This window comes from Mus musculus, chromosome 15, assembly GCF_000001635.26.
Source record: "Mus musculus strain C57BL/6J chromosome 15, GRCm38.p6 C57BL/6J".
Taxonomy (NCBI): domain Eukaryota; kingdom Metazoa; phylum Chordata; class Mammalia; order Rodentia; family Muridae; genus Mus; species Mus musculus.
In genome coordinates this window covers 3,388,446-3,403,883 of record NC_000081.6, presented here as the reverse complement: position 1 = coordinate 3,403,883, position 15,438 = coordinate 3,388,446, and the positions used below count along the sequence as shown (strand labels likewise).

At 40.2% G+C, this 15,438-nt stretch overlaps 1 protein-coding gene across 3 annotated transcripts in view; it reads left to right on the top strand.

Moving 5' to 3' along the window:
- Ghr (growth hormone receptor) overlaps positions 1-15,438 on the top strand; it is a 265,598-nt gene that overhangs the window by 179,469 nt on the left and 70,691 nt on the right. For all 3 annotated transcript variants that reach the window (NM_010284.3, NM_001286370.1, NM_001048178.2), the window contains exon 3: positions 15,171-15,236. In NM_010284.3, coding sequence (NP_034414.2) covers positions 15,171-15,236 — 66 coding nt within the window. The remainder of the gene's footprint in view (positions 1-15,170; positions 15,237-15,438) is intronic.

Sequence of the window (15,438 nt, the reverse complement as noted above, 5' to 3'; positions counted from 1 at the left end):
ATCTTTTGCCTGTGTGTTCACTTTCTTATAAGGACATTAGGCCATTCAGATATTCCAATTTAGGTTTTCGGGATAATAGAAACTTCATGATACTTCAGGCAGGAGAAGCTGGGAGTCTGGGCTACAACTTAGTGCTGGATGGAGACAGGAGAATGTGTTAGGCTGAACTGACATAATTCATTGTTGAATAAGCGATTGGAAGTTAGGGAAAGTAAGGACGAAATATGGCACAGTTGGAGTTTGAATGTTAGTACATATTATTTTGATGGCTCTACAATTATATTAGCTGAAATATACAGAGAGATAGAGGTGGAGATGGAGATAGAGATGGAGATATATATGATTTACTGCAGATTCTAAATTTAAATTATAGAGACCCTAGGTCTTCCTTTACCCCCTCTAACCAGAGGTGCCTTTTGTGCCTTTTAGACTTGCATCCACCAGAAAGTCCAGCAGGGAATAAGTTCCTTAGAGTCCCCCTCACCCTACACATCCTCCTTCACCTTCTGGCCTCCGTACAATGGAAACTCTGTTCTGAGCTTGGCTAGCTGCTTCTTTTCCCATATTTGATCTGGGAAAATTTAAAGCTATACAGTGTCCTCGTCCTGCCAAAAGCCCATGGGCAGGGTGCCCCTTTGGGCTGACACAAAGAAACACTGTGCAAGGCACAGTGGCTGGAGAGGCCGCCACCTATGGATTATCAATAAGACTTTTTATTTTGTTCATATCATATCATCAACAAATTAAATGTAACTCAAGCAAGGAAAACAAAACTCCTGTTCTACATTTTAACCCTTTGCAAAAGCATATAACTACTTTTCTATTTAATAGTTTCCTTCTGGTAGGAAAATGGCATTATAAAAAACAAAGTCTTGGGCTCAGTATAATTTCACATTTGAATAATAGTACTCTGGCTGACTATTTTTAATTTTAACTGTTAATATAAAGCTAGATTTGTGTTTAAGGCACAATACCATGAAGGATACCAGAAGGTACAAAAGGGAAAAAACAATGTTGAGAGAGAGAGAGAGAGAGAGAGAGCCAGGCATACTCCCCAGGAGCACAGTGAACCGCGGCATCACCTACCAGTCATTTCAGGCCAAATTTCTGTTTCCTATCATGAAATCATATGGATGTCACTTCCATGTTAGCCATAAAGTAGATTTTCAACATTTTCCACAAAGTTACAATTTAGAAAATGAATATAAAAAGTTCTAAACATTTGAGAGAAGCTTTACTGAAACTTTCTTTCATTGTGCTACAAATGTGGTGCATCTTGGAAATACTCAAAGGGCTGGAGAGAAGGGTCAGGGCACAGGCTACTCCCCTCTAGAGGACCCAAGTCCCAGCATGCACATGGATGCTTGCAAGCATCTATATTTCCAATCCTTGGGAATCCAAACCCCTCTTCTGGCCACCTCAGGCACCAGACATACACATGAGGCACAAACATTCATGCAGTCAAGACAGACATGCAGGCAAAACACCCATACTCATAAAACACAACAAAATATTAAAATATATGCATGCTTTTCCACTAAGATGCTTCCTTTACAGGTAATAGTAAGCAGACAGTATCAGACACATATTAATTTTAAAAGAGGATGTTAGAACAAAAAGTCAGATAGTCATTGTGTTATAAGTGTGGATTGAAGGCCTACTGTGTGCAGTTGGGTAAAACATAGTTCTTTCAATGGGCTGAAATAAAATTTAGAGGAGTAAGAATATAAGCAAACGCAGAGAAAGCAATGCAAGACACAAGCCAGCACACTATTCAGACTGTGACACGAGTGGCATGGGTCCTAATAGCGCTCGCTCGTTCAAGGTCATGAGAATCACTAGGAGCCCAGATTTTAATTTTGTTTTCTCTATTATTAACTTCCCTCTGTAAACGAGGATTATCTCTGATCTTCCTATTCTAGCAAAAGCAAGAATAATAAAAAGTGGGCAAAGACCTGAAACCAGCCTTATGCTTCATGGCCAACTAAATTCCTTGGTCTGGGTCTCAGGATACTTCTAGAGAAACAAGGATAAGTGCATCTTGGGATCAGCGTTAACCTACTCACTCCCTTTGTGCCTAATGGGTATTTAGTAAATATATATTGAACAAACCTGTTCCAGTGGTCTGTGTCTATATCCCAAACAAAGTGCTCTCTCAGCTTAATTAAAGCCATAAACCATATGACCTCAAGACTCAATCACAGCAGCTCCCATTTCACAACTGCTGCTGGAAAGGACTAAAGTGGGACGGCCACACCACAGTGGAGGGCTGTCTGTGCTCCATCTCATTGGGGTACATTTCATGGACTCTGATGGAGCAAACTATCCAAAAGGGTCTTCTGGCTACAAGAAGACATGTCATCTGGCATCTCTGCAACCCCAAGTATTGCCTCACCCGCTCTGCTCCCACCACACAACCCTCTGCTACTCCCCAAATCTATTTTAGTACCTGTGCATGTTTTCTTCAGCCTAGAGTGTTGTTTCACAAATATATGTGGCCCATTACCAGACTACAGTCTGGGGGGGGGGGGGGTTATGTGTTACTATTCTGAACTCTGACCTGGAATTATATTGCATACATGTTTGCCTCTCTCCTTTACCTTCCCCAGCACACATGCCAGTGCATAGATCCAAGGCACCTGAGTAACATCTGGTCTTCTCTACCACAGTGTCCCCAGCATCTGGGGGCAGGTCCCCCGACACGCACTGTGCTCCCACACAGCAATTCTAACTCAAAAGCACTTTATCTAGTTCAGAAATATCTACTTCCCAAGAGATTAGGAATTTGTTGAAGAACTTCTTGGTAGAAGTTGACAAGAAAAGCCTAGGAACCAGGGGCAGAGTGACAGCAACCCAGACCAACCTGTTTATGAAAGATGACTGTGCCCAGACTGGGGAAAGACACACCTTAAAACCTCTGCATAATATATTCTTTCTGAAGACATCTTTGTCATGCCATGTTTCTCCCTGTCACTGGCTATGAACAAGAAGATCCACTAATTTGTCAGTCATTTACCAGGACGCGAGTATTTGTCACTGCAAACAAACAAGACTCCAGCACCTCATTGTTTTAAGACCATTGTTCCCTGGGACATACATCCATTGCCAACAAAAACAAGACAGGAGTAAAGCTATCTAGCTTCCCTATTTCCTGTTTTCACTAAAACCTGGGATATTAACACAGGGTAAATTATCATGAGAGCTAGTTCAAATACACTGACGCTGATGTTGCCCCAGATTTGACTATTCATGGCTCAAACTTGTTACCAGATCTAATGATAAACTATATGTAAACTTTTGTGCCTGTTGAGACTTCAGAGACCACAAGATAGATGGTAAATTCGAGATCTGAACAACGTCATGATGTCTCGCAGCTTGTCCGGAACTGAGTCACTCAATAAAGTTGTAGCTATGTATTCACACTATTTAAGGACTTGTACAAGTGCTGTGAAAGAGGAATGGGGATGAGGGCAATATACGATTATTACCTTCAATCTGTGAGTGTTTTTTTCTTTTAAATTGGACAAGTCTGCTAACTAAGATATAAAAAATAGCAAACACCACAGACCAGATTTTTTTTTTCAAGTGTTGCAGAAAGGCAAAGAATGAGGAGATTATATTTCAACTGAAACAAATAAAAAAGTTCTCTTCTAAGATGAAGAGACGATATTCAAAGAGATATTGAAAAGCAGATGGAAATTTTCACAGCGTTCAACAGAAGTGAACCCTAAGATGCATCCATTTCTGATTTGCCTGTGTCACTCTGGGTGACTTCAAGTTAAGGACATGAAGTCACGGAACACACATAGTGACACAGAGTCACTATTTGAGGTTTGAGCTTAATCTAAGATCAACCTCTCTCTGCTGTTTTCAATGAACGGGTTAATATATATTAAAAGTATCTCAAACAACATTAAAAAGGAGAGATGCTTCTGCCCTCTGCAGACTTCAGTCTAACTCTGTAACTTTTGGTTTGTTTTTCTGATCTTTGTCATATTTCACTGGCTGCCTTTCCACAGGTTAATCTTGACCCAGTGCGATTTGTGATTCCTGCTCCTTGCTTTCATCTTCACTGTGATTTATCTGGGCTCCTGTTGTTGTAGGGCTTACCCCATTACTTGTTGCTTGTGGCCTGGGGTTGACACACCTGCTGTTCTTCATAATGAAAAGCAGCTCTGGAGGTGAGACAGCTGGGTAGGATGTTTCCCTGCTCTCCTTAGCCATGGGAAGGGAAAGCAAAGGCAATTGAAAAGGGACTTTTCCCAAGGAAAATGAATGCTGGTCTCAACTGGCCCACAGCTTCCTTCTGCAAAGTCTCCTTGCAATTTTTCAGATTGCAAGGCAGTTCCTCTTCTTCTCCTTGCTGAAACTAATAAAATAAAATTAAAAACCACCACTAATGTGTTTTTCCAAAACTCACTCACTATACCTTATAATGCAACAGACTGTAATTGAAAGATCAATTCCAGGATCTGTCTTTAATTGCAAGCAGATGTCCTCTGTTCATGCAGAAGTATTGGAAGGATATTTGTAAATTCCCCAAGCAGAGCACTGAAGACAGAAAAGGGGATATGTAGAGCTTGAATTTAAACAGGAACCATCTCCATTAGTCCCTCTGTGCCAGAGATAAATCCTGGGAGAATGAAGGTCTAGATTCTGAATACCTGCTGGCCAAGCTATTCACAGGATACAAAGCAACTGCTGCAGATGTTTGCAAACATATGCTTCTTTTCACTACTTTTGCTTTCCTTCCAATTGCCTTTCATAGTATCTGGCTCTCTAGCAGATTTTCTGGTATGAAAACCTTCTTGCCATTACAATAGTCCTTCAGGCCTGCCTCTTTGTTCTGTTTAACTTGCTGTCTCATGTGATGGGTCCTGTGATTTACTGTTCAAGTACAGAAGAGACATGTCCCTTCGTGGAGAGATGGGAGCCATCCTCATTATGGGCTCAGAGACTTTTATTCACATTACATGGCCTCTTCACAGCTGTCAACAATCATAATGAGTATGGACAAGATAATGCAATTTAATTCAGAGAAACTATGAGTGGGAATTCAATTAATTTAATGAGCCACAAAAGGAAAGAAATTCAAGCTTACACCATGGGATTAGGATCGCCCAAGGACCAAGAGGGCAATTGTAGCCATAGGATATGCCTGGTAACAACTGCTGAAAGTGATAGGAAGAGGCTTGGCTCAGAGGGTGCCACCCATCATTCCTAGTTCCTCATAAACCAACTCCTGAAGGGCATTTCTGCCCAAGCCTTCAGCAACCTGATCTATCGATATTCTTTCTACAGTGTCTGAAACATTCATATAAATCATTCTACTGCTCATCAAATTTCTTCTAATGAGCCCAGGATGGGGTGTATAACAGGATGGCCCTAAAAGTAGACCAGAGTTTCTTTCCCCCATGTGTCTTGTCACAAGATTTCCTGAAGACTATGGGAGGAAATGATTAGCATATTCATAGGACTTTGTTATATTGACACTGACCAATGCTTCCAGTATTCTATAAGTTAGGGCCTTCAACTATAGATGTAATAAATATCATAAGTATCTTGGTGACTTGGCAAGTTTTGGAAACAGTGGAGTAAATAAACTTAGTGTGTAGCTCCCATTCAAATATGAGCTCTAATCTATAATTGCTAGGTAGTCTATGACAAGCTATTTACCTTCCGGGAGTTGAATAACTCAGAGATCAAATCTCTTACTCAACATGTGTAACTTATAACAATACCTTTCCAGAAGGTTGTTGTAAGGATTAAATGAGAAAAAAAATTTTTTAATGCTTAGTGTGGTGCCTAAGTGCATTTTAAGCGTATTATAAATTTGGGATTTAAATATTGCACTGCACTTTTTAATAATTCCATTATACCAACTCCTTCAGGGACAGCAGGATAGTCTGAGGTACAACAGCTGTGTGTCCACAAACAATGAATTTGATATTGAGCCCTTTGCAAGCATATATTCAGAGAAAGTACTTGTTGGCAATAGAGTTGGTAATTTGCCAAAGTAAAGAAAGTTAGTCATGGGTCTGAAGGTTTTCAGAAACTGAGATCTAAGAAGTAATATTTTATATATACTATCATCAAGAATAAGTAAACTTTATAAAAAATGGAAAAGTCCTCAACAACTTTGAAAGGTTCTAAGTGGAGATTCTAACACTAGAATGTTAGATTCTCTTGTGGCCCTATACAAACATTTAAAGCAATTGTAGTTTTGCAAATTGTATTACTGTACTAGGGACCATCTCCTGTGCTCCGAATGACTCATAAAGATGAAAGCAGTAATACTTACCCAGAGGAACTCATTGTGTGCCCTTGAGTACAAGCAAATAAGCCACAGCAGCAAGGGATGGAAGCGCAGTATCCACAGCTGCTAGGTGGAGGGCAATTAAGCTGCCCAGGGGAGGAAACAACACTTCTCCAAGGACATCCTGGATGAGCATCTCATGACAGTTGCAGCAGCATCATTACCATTGTTGTAAGCAATTGTTAAGAGTAATACAATAGCTCCCCTTACCCAAGGCTCACTTAGCACCAGGTGCTCTGTGTGGTACTTTGCTTCACCTCCTCTCTTTGGGGAGAATGGATGTCTCAGGAAGTACTGTGATCTCCTGACTCTTGTCTGCATTATTCACTAAGGACTGGTTATAACTGCCATTCTAACACAAGTGGCAAGATCTCAGTATTTGCCAGAACACTGTCCTCCTACTTTGGCTCCCCTAATAATACTAGAAGCAGAGAACTAGGACTGAGTGTGCTTAGCCTCAGATTGTGCTTGTGCTTATATAGATGGGCTTCTATCCTATACTCTACTGGTATTACTTCCCCCAGAGCTCTCTGAAGAAGGAGAATCTACTAACTACATCTGGCCTACAGGAGTACCTAAGTAGAGTTCTTGGGCTTTTTGGCTGCATGCTATCCATATGAAGTGCCATAATCACACAAGACCCAATAGAAAGTCAATGCCAAACTGTCCTTGGGAAAAGACTTGTCCCATAGTTAAGGCAGTGACTACTAATGAGAATGACAACAATCATAACTGGAAAACTGTCTAGCATTTAGTAATTACTTGCAAGTATTTATATGTAGGAGCTAGTTTAAACCTTACATCGATGCATGCAGGCCCCTGCTTTACAGATATAAACTGAGGTTCAGAAACATGCTCCATTTGGAAAGCACAAGTAGAGGAAGTGCATTAGAGAAGGCCATTCTGCAATTAGATCTCCTCCTAGGAACCTGTTCCCGGAGAAGCCCAGAAGGAGGCACTTCCCCCTCAGAGCACAACAAATCAGTAGATCCCTAATGTTTGCAGAATCAAAATTAAGTCTTTTGGCGAGATCATTCCCAAAGTATACCTGATTTCATCCCCAATCCAACATATCCTAACTCACATATTCAATACACTGCCTGGCATCACAGTCCTGTGTCTGTAGACTGTGTCTTGCTGAAGCACATTTGTGCTGTAGTGTTCTTGACTCAGATACATCTGTCCTTCTTCACCATCACTTGTTGTTCTAAACTTGGCAACTGTTTCATAGAGCCATCACCACCACCACCCAGCAGAAGCTTGTCTGCAGTTACGTAAGATACTATGTTGCTCCCCCTGCACCCCATGTTTGAGTGCTTCTTTTACTGACTCCTGGCTGAGATAGTGGAGGACTTTAGACATTTTAAAAATCCCAGCATCTAAAGCTCCCTATAAAATGTTTATTGATCCCTTTGGGTTACATAATAAATGGGAACCCTACAGATCATAACCAAAACCACTGTGTGCTGGCCTTGTTAATTGTTATTGCTGTCAGAGATGCGGTCTCTGTCTATGCTCTTTCTTTATTTGCCTTACTGGTCAGAACTTTAGAGACACTGGGTACATGACTCTGACACTAATTTGAATTGATGAAAGAGCGTGACACTTCCATTGCTAAGGCAGCATGCTGTGCATTACATTTGTAACCAACATGCCCTTGGCACTAGCATAAATCTGTGTTCTTTCCACTAGAATGTCATTTGTTCTTTGTCTGTCTTGATTCATTGCATATTATAGAGTGTGTTGGCTGAGTGAAGCTTTTGCTTCATGAAAATGTCCCTGAATGTGCCACAGAGGAAGGAACAGCAGATGTCTTAGGGAGCCAAGGCCCCCCAACGTTTTCTAGACAAGCAGTTTGGCTCAGACTCTACTACTGCTCTCAGAACTGACCTGCGCATTCCATCCCAGTTATCATTCTGGGGAAACTTGTCAATGCTACTGCCGAACTAAGACCTGCACACCATGTCTTTTTTCTCAATTTTAAGTTGAAAATTGAGACAAATGCTGAGTAATTCCATAGGCACTCTTCTCTCTCTCTCTCTGTCTCCCTTTCCCCTTCTCACTCCCCATCCCCCTCCCTTTCCTTCTCCCTCACCCTTTCTCTTCCCCTCCATCTCCCTCCTCTCTCCGCCTCCCTCTCCCTCTTCCTTCCTTCTTTCCTCCCTCCCCCTCTCTTTTCTCTTTTCTCTTCTTAAATTAATATTGTCATTTTGATCTATATAAACTCAAATAGTAAATAATTGTCAATGAAACAGGTAACTTAGAGTTGGAGAACATATACATTTATTTGTATGTTTGTTTGTTTTGTTTATTTATTTAGAGGAATATAGTAAAGGAAGATTTAGTCAATGTGGCCACATTGAGAAGAGAGGTGAAGAGATTCAAATAAGCCCCAAGTCTATCTTTAAGGGTCCTGAAGTGAGATTAAGTTTTAAATAGAAGACCAAAGATATGAACATCTAAAAAAGTCCTGGCCAAGGTGTTATCCCAGCCTAGGCTTCATGATGAACCAAACCAACAAGATGGAAAGCCAAAGGTTATGAAAAATGGGTTTTATGCATGTACCTCTCACTGTGATCTCACCTTGGTTCCTTCTTGCTGTTTATTATATTTGTTTCATATGTCTAAATTTATTTAAATCTATTTCAAATAATATTTGGTGGGCAGGGGAAATGGTTCAGCAGTTAAAAGCACTTGTTATTCTTGTAGAGCACCAGGGTTAAGTTCTCAGCACCCACATAATATATCACAGGCATTCATAACTCCAGGTCTACCAAATCCTTCTTCTGACCTATGTGGGCATCAGGTACACATGCGGTACACACACACACACACACACACACACACACACACACACGAGACAGAGAGAAAGAGAGAAAGAGAGAGAGAGGATGCAAATTCTTTATACACATAAAATAATAATAATAATAATAATAATAATAATAATAAACACATAAAAAGTAAATTTAAAAATTTTTGTGCTTAATTTGAGGTGACAGATAATGAAATAAAATACAGGATTAAAGACAAGGAACTGGGGATGGTGATGAGACTAGCCCAAAATATTAATGAGAATACTAGTGCAAATAACACATCTTCAGTTATGAAGGCAGTAGCTAGACTTAATGATATCATAAAAGAAAATTTTTGTTTGCTGCTCATATTAAAATTGATGTTTAGTACTTTTGTTCACTCTGGGGAGTATGTATTACCGGCTTTTATGTTAATTACTTGTCTCAATCATTTTGGTATTAAATAAACTACAATAAATGAAAAAATTGTAAAATTTCAAGAGTAAATAGAAACTTTGAAAACCAATAGACATGAAATTTTAAATCTTATAATAACAATTTAAAATTGATTGGTTCACCAGAAAAAAAATCCAAATTTTTTTTTTAGCATTTTCAATGATAATTCCCAGATACCAGCCCCACCCCCTCCAAAACACAGTCCAAAAATTCTACTGATGTTAGAATTCTGTGTTTGATGGATAGCCTTAACTCTCTGTCTACTAGCTTTCACATTGTAGCAGACAGGACAGCTGCTTTTTCAAAAATTCTACTGATGTTAGAATTCTGTGTTTGATGGATAGCCTTAACTCTATCTACTAGATTTCACATTGTTTGTAGCAGACAGGACAGCTGCTTTTTACAGCCAGATGTTTCCAGATTATGTAGGCATTCATGAAAAGCACCTGGGGGAGCCGAAAGAAAAAACTCACCAGGTCTGAAACGGGTGTGTGTCAGCTCACTCCCACTTTATCTTTCTTTCCTTTTCTTAGTTTTTAATTAGCTAATTTATTTATTTACATCCCAAATGCTACTTCCCTTCAAGACTCCTCCCTCACAGAGTCCCTCCCCCTTCCCTTCTCCTCTGTGAGGGTCCCCCCATTACCCCCCAACCCTGAAGTATATTTCTTATATGCAACAGAATAATGGATCCTGTTTACATAAACAGTCTGTTGGCCTGTGTCCTTTTATTGGTGAATTGAGTTCAGTGGTGTTGGAGAGATATTAATGATTAATGATTGTTAGTTCCTGTTATTTAGTTGTTGGGGGTGTTATGTGTGTATGAATGATTCTTTTCTTTTGGCCTTGCAGTGAGATAATTAATTTCTTGTGTTTTGGGGGGTGTAGTTACCCTCCTTATGTTGGAATCTTCTTTCTAGTATCCTCTGTAGGGCTGGATAAGTAGAAAGATATTGTTTAAATTTGTTTTTCATAGAATATTGTGGTTTCTCCATCTACAGTGATTGAGAGTTTTGCTGGGTATAGTAGTATGGGCTGGCATTTGTGTTCTCTTAGGGTCTCCATGACATCTGTCCAGGATCTTCTGGCTTTTAGAGTATCTGTTGAGAAGTCAGGTATAATTCTTTGTTTTTTTTTTAATTAGATATTTTCTTCCTTTACATTTCAAATGCTATCCCTAAAGTCCCCCATACCCTCCCCTCCAATTCCCCTACCCACCCACTCCCACTTCTTGGCCCTGGCATTCCCCTGTCCTGAGGCATATAAAGTTTGCAAGGCCAAGGGGCCTCTCTTTCCACTGATGGCCAACTAGGCCATCTTCTGATACATATGCAGCTAGAGACATGAGCTCCGGGGGTACTGGTTAGTTCATATTGTTGTTCCACCTATAGGATTGCAGATCCCTTTAGTTCCTTGGGTACTTTCTCTAACTCCTCCATTGGGGGCCCTGAGTTCCATCCAATAGCTGACTGTGAGCATCTACGTCTGTGTTTGCCAGGCCCCAGTATAGCCTCACAAGAGACAGCTATATCAGGGTCCTTTCAGCAAAATCTTGCTTTTGTATGCAATGGTGTCAGCATTTGGAGGCTGATTATGGGATGGATCCCAGGGTATGGCAGTCTCTAAATGGTCCATCCTTTCGTCTCTCCTCCAAACTTTGTCTCTGTAACTCCTTTCATGGGTGTTTTGTTCCCAATTCTAAGAAAGGGCAAAGTGTCCACACTTTGGTCTTCCTTCTTCTTGAGTTTCATGTGTTTTGCAAATTGTATCTTGTATCTTGGGTATTCTAAGTTTCTGGGCTAATATCCACTTATCAGTGAGTACATATCATGTGAGTTCTTTTGTGATTGGGTTACCTAACTCAGGATGATGCCCTCCAGGTCCATTCATTTGTCTAGGAATTTCATAAATTCATTCTTTTTAATAGCTGAGTAGTACTCCATTGTGTAAATGTACCACATTTTCTGTATCCATTCCTCTGTTGAGGGACATCTGGGTTCTTTCCAGATTCTGGCTATTATAAATAAGGCTGCTATGAACATAGTGGAACATGTGTCCTTCTTACCAGTTGGAACATCTTCTGGATATATGCCCAGGAGAGGTATTGTGGGATCCTCCTCCGGTAGTACAATGTCCAATTTTCTGAGGAACCGCCAGGCTGATTTCCAGAGTGGTTGTACAAGCTCGCAATCCCATCAACAATGGAGGAGTGTTTCTCTTTCTCCATATCCTCGCCAGCATCTGTTGTCAGAGAAGTCAGGTATAATTCTGATAGGTTTACCTTTATATGTTACTTGGCATTTTTTTCCTTGCAGCTTTTAATATTCTTTCTTTGTTATGTGCATTTAGTGTTTTGATTATTATGTGACAGGAGGATTTTCTTTCTGGTCCAATCTATTTGGTGTTCTGTGGGCTTCTTGTACATTTATGGCCATCTCTTTCTTTAGGTTAGGAAAGTTTTCTTCTATGATTTTGTTGAAGATGTCTTTTGGCTTTTTGAGCTGGGAAGCTTCACCCTCTTCTATTCTTTTTATTCTTAAGTTTGGTCTTTTCATAGTGTTGCAAAATTCTTGTATGATTTGAGTTAGGAACTTTCTACAATTGGCATTTTCTTTGATCATGTATTCATTTCTTCTATGGTATCCTCTATGTCTGAAATTCTCTCTTCCATCTCTTGTATTCTATTGGTGTTGCATGCATCTGTAGTTCTTGTTCTCTTTCGTAGGTTTTCCATCTCTAGGATTACCTCCTTTTGTGTTTTCTGTATTGCTTCTACTTCTGTTTTTAGGTCTTGGATCCTTTTATTCATTACCTTCACCTGTTTGATTGTATTTTCCTGTATTTCTTTTTTTTTTAATTTTATTTTTATTAGATATTTTCTTTATATACATTTGAAATGCTATCCTGAAATTTTCCTATTTCCCCCCACCCCCGCTCCCCTACCCAACCACTTTCCCGTATTTCTTTAAGGGATGTGTTTGTTTCCTCTTTAAAGGCTTCTACCTGTTTGATTGTGTTTTCTTACATTTCTTTAAGGGACTTATTTATATCCTTTTTAAAGGTCTCTATCATCTTCATGAGATGGGATTTAAGGTCACAGTCTTGCTCTTCAGGAGTATTAGACTATCCACTGCTTGCTGTACTAGGAGAGCTGGGTTCTAATGGTGCCATATTGCATTGGCTTTTACTGATTATGTTCTTGCACTTGCCTTTTGCCATCTGGTTGTCTCTGGTGTTGGCTGGCCTGGGTGTCCCATGTTGAAGCAGGCCTCCCAGATGAAGGTGGAGCTGTGTGTCTCAGGTATGAGCAGGCCTCCTGGGAGGCAGTCTGAGTTATGAGTGTCAGATTGGAGCTGACTTCCTGGAAGGCAGGTGGAGCTGTGAGGTGGGGCACAGAGTGCTGATCTGCATCTGCTTCAGGTGTAGGGGTGGACCAGAAGGAAGATGGAGCTCTGACAGGGTGGGGCACAGCCTACAGCTGCTAGCTGAAATTCCCATCAGGTAGGGCAGGGGGATTAGGGTGAGTGAGGCAGGGAGGGGTCTCACCTGTGTATGTTGGTTTATGTAGGCAGAGCTGTGAAGTGTGTGCTGAGTACTGATGTGCCCATATTTTCTTTTCTTTTTCTTCCCTGTGTTTTATGTGAGACAGAGTACCCAGTGTATGGCCTTCCACTAAGACAATATTATCAGTTGTCTGAGAGAATATGGGGAAAACAAACATAATGTGTCTGGCCACACTCTTGAAAACAGAATACTTGGGTGCCCTTTGGTCACCAAAATGTTAAGTGAGAATACAATTGGCTAATACCGAGGTGAGAGGGAACATCCTATAATACAATTCAATTCCCATGCAAACTACCTACAGATACTTTCACATCACTCATCTTGATAGCTCAGCCCCACAAAACTGCTTCCTACTTCAGATGACAAATGTATGTAATATACTGTACTTCTGAAAGATTTCTTTGCTATAATTTATAAATAGACTGTACTAAAGTTTTGAAATGTCTTTTTTTTTTCAAGCTGGTTCCCATGACTCATTTATTAGAGTTGATGAATTTGCTACACCAGCTCACAGAACTCAGACATTAAATTAATGACTTTGGCTTTTTACTGAGGGCATCACAAAGGAGACAGATAATGAGGTATTATATTAATAAGCCTCTGCTACTGTAACAAATATCTGAAACAATCAGCTTATGAAGAGAGAAGGTTTATTTTGACTCACAGGTTTGGAGAACTCTGGAGTTTCCAGAGCATGAGTGGTTGGTTCCACTGCTTTTGAGCCTATGAAATGGAGGACACTGTAGCAGCAGCATGTGGAGAAACCACTTTTCCTTGGGACGAAGAAATTGCTAAGGGTCCAGGTTTTGTTTTAAAATCACTGTCCCCCACCCCCCTACCCCCAAGTGATGGGAAGACCTCCTAACTCACCTTTATGTTTCAAATTCCTACCACCTCTGAGTAGTGTCAGGCTGAGGATCATAGCTTTAGCACATGGGCCCTTAGAGGAAATTCCATATTGAAACCATAACATATGAAGAACATGCTGTAGCCACTGTGCCCTCTAAGCATCTCCAGGTTATCAACCAATTGAAAGCTTCTGAACTCATACTATCAATTTTTTGTGAATGTTGTATTCTCTGACTACATTTATTAAACCACTGACCATTGGTGATGAGCTTAGCCATTAGACCCTCCTTCCTCCCTAGAGGCTTTGAATAACACTGAAAAAAATTCCAGTTCTACAACCATAAATCTGTTTTTTCCCATGCCAGCTTCCATCCTGAGGGAGGAAATCCCCAGCCACTACTCAACTCATTAGTGTATGAAAAGACTCATCGCTCTGAGTATTACAAATATTTTAAAAATGTATATGTTAAAATACAGTGGGAAGACTAAATATAGATTTAGCAGTGTCACACATAGCTTCCCTTGCTTTCATTTAAATCTCAGTATTTGTTGTTTCTGTGTAGTAACAAGAGCTGGTCTATCCAGTCCTCTTACACACTTTCCACCAAGACCAGACAACAAGTCAGACTCTTTGTAGCTAGGGCCTTTGCAAAGGAACCCAGCTGGAAGGAGCCTTACTGAGCACTTTCCACTATTGCCTACCTTCCAGACAGCCTGCTCCCAGCTGTATTACAATGATTGACTCACTTGCTGCCTATTCAAAAAACTCCAGGGCCTCACTTGTTCTGCTTTGCCCTTCCCCTTATTCTTTCCCCATGCCCAGGAATGTTCTCACTTATAGTATTTCCAAAAATAATTTTTTAATTAAATGTGGGATTTGTATTTTTCTAAAGAAACCTGTGTTCTCCTTCCTATGCACAAGGGAAACTTGAGTTTGAACTCAAAGGATAGATGGTGGAATTGTTCTCATTGTTCTGTATTGTGTCTGGGCATGCGACCTGAGGTAATGACAACCAAAAGGCTTCCATTTGCTCTGACTTTACAAGCTCTTTTTAATGCATAGATACAGCTTTAATTTTAATGGGGGGGGGTTGGCATGGAAGCCTATTATACAAAAATGACACTATAACAGGGTCACAGAAGATCGTTTTTCTACAGGGATGACTAATGATTTTCTTCTCTTTCTTTTTCAGCTACACCAGCTACTCTTGGCAAAGCTTCCCCAGTTCTGCAAAGAATCAATCCAAGCCTGGGGACAAGTAAGAATTTCTGTCATTCTACTAACTTGCACTGATGGTTTCCATATGTTACTATAATTCAAACTACTCTCCTTTCTCTTTCTCTCTTTGGGATACTGGTAACAGGAAAAGTGACAGCGTTTGAATTTTATAAGCAAAAAGTATTTTTCAGGATTTATGTTTCAATTTCTGTATAGAGGTCATGGTTTATTTTTCTGTTTTG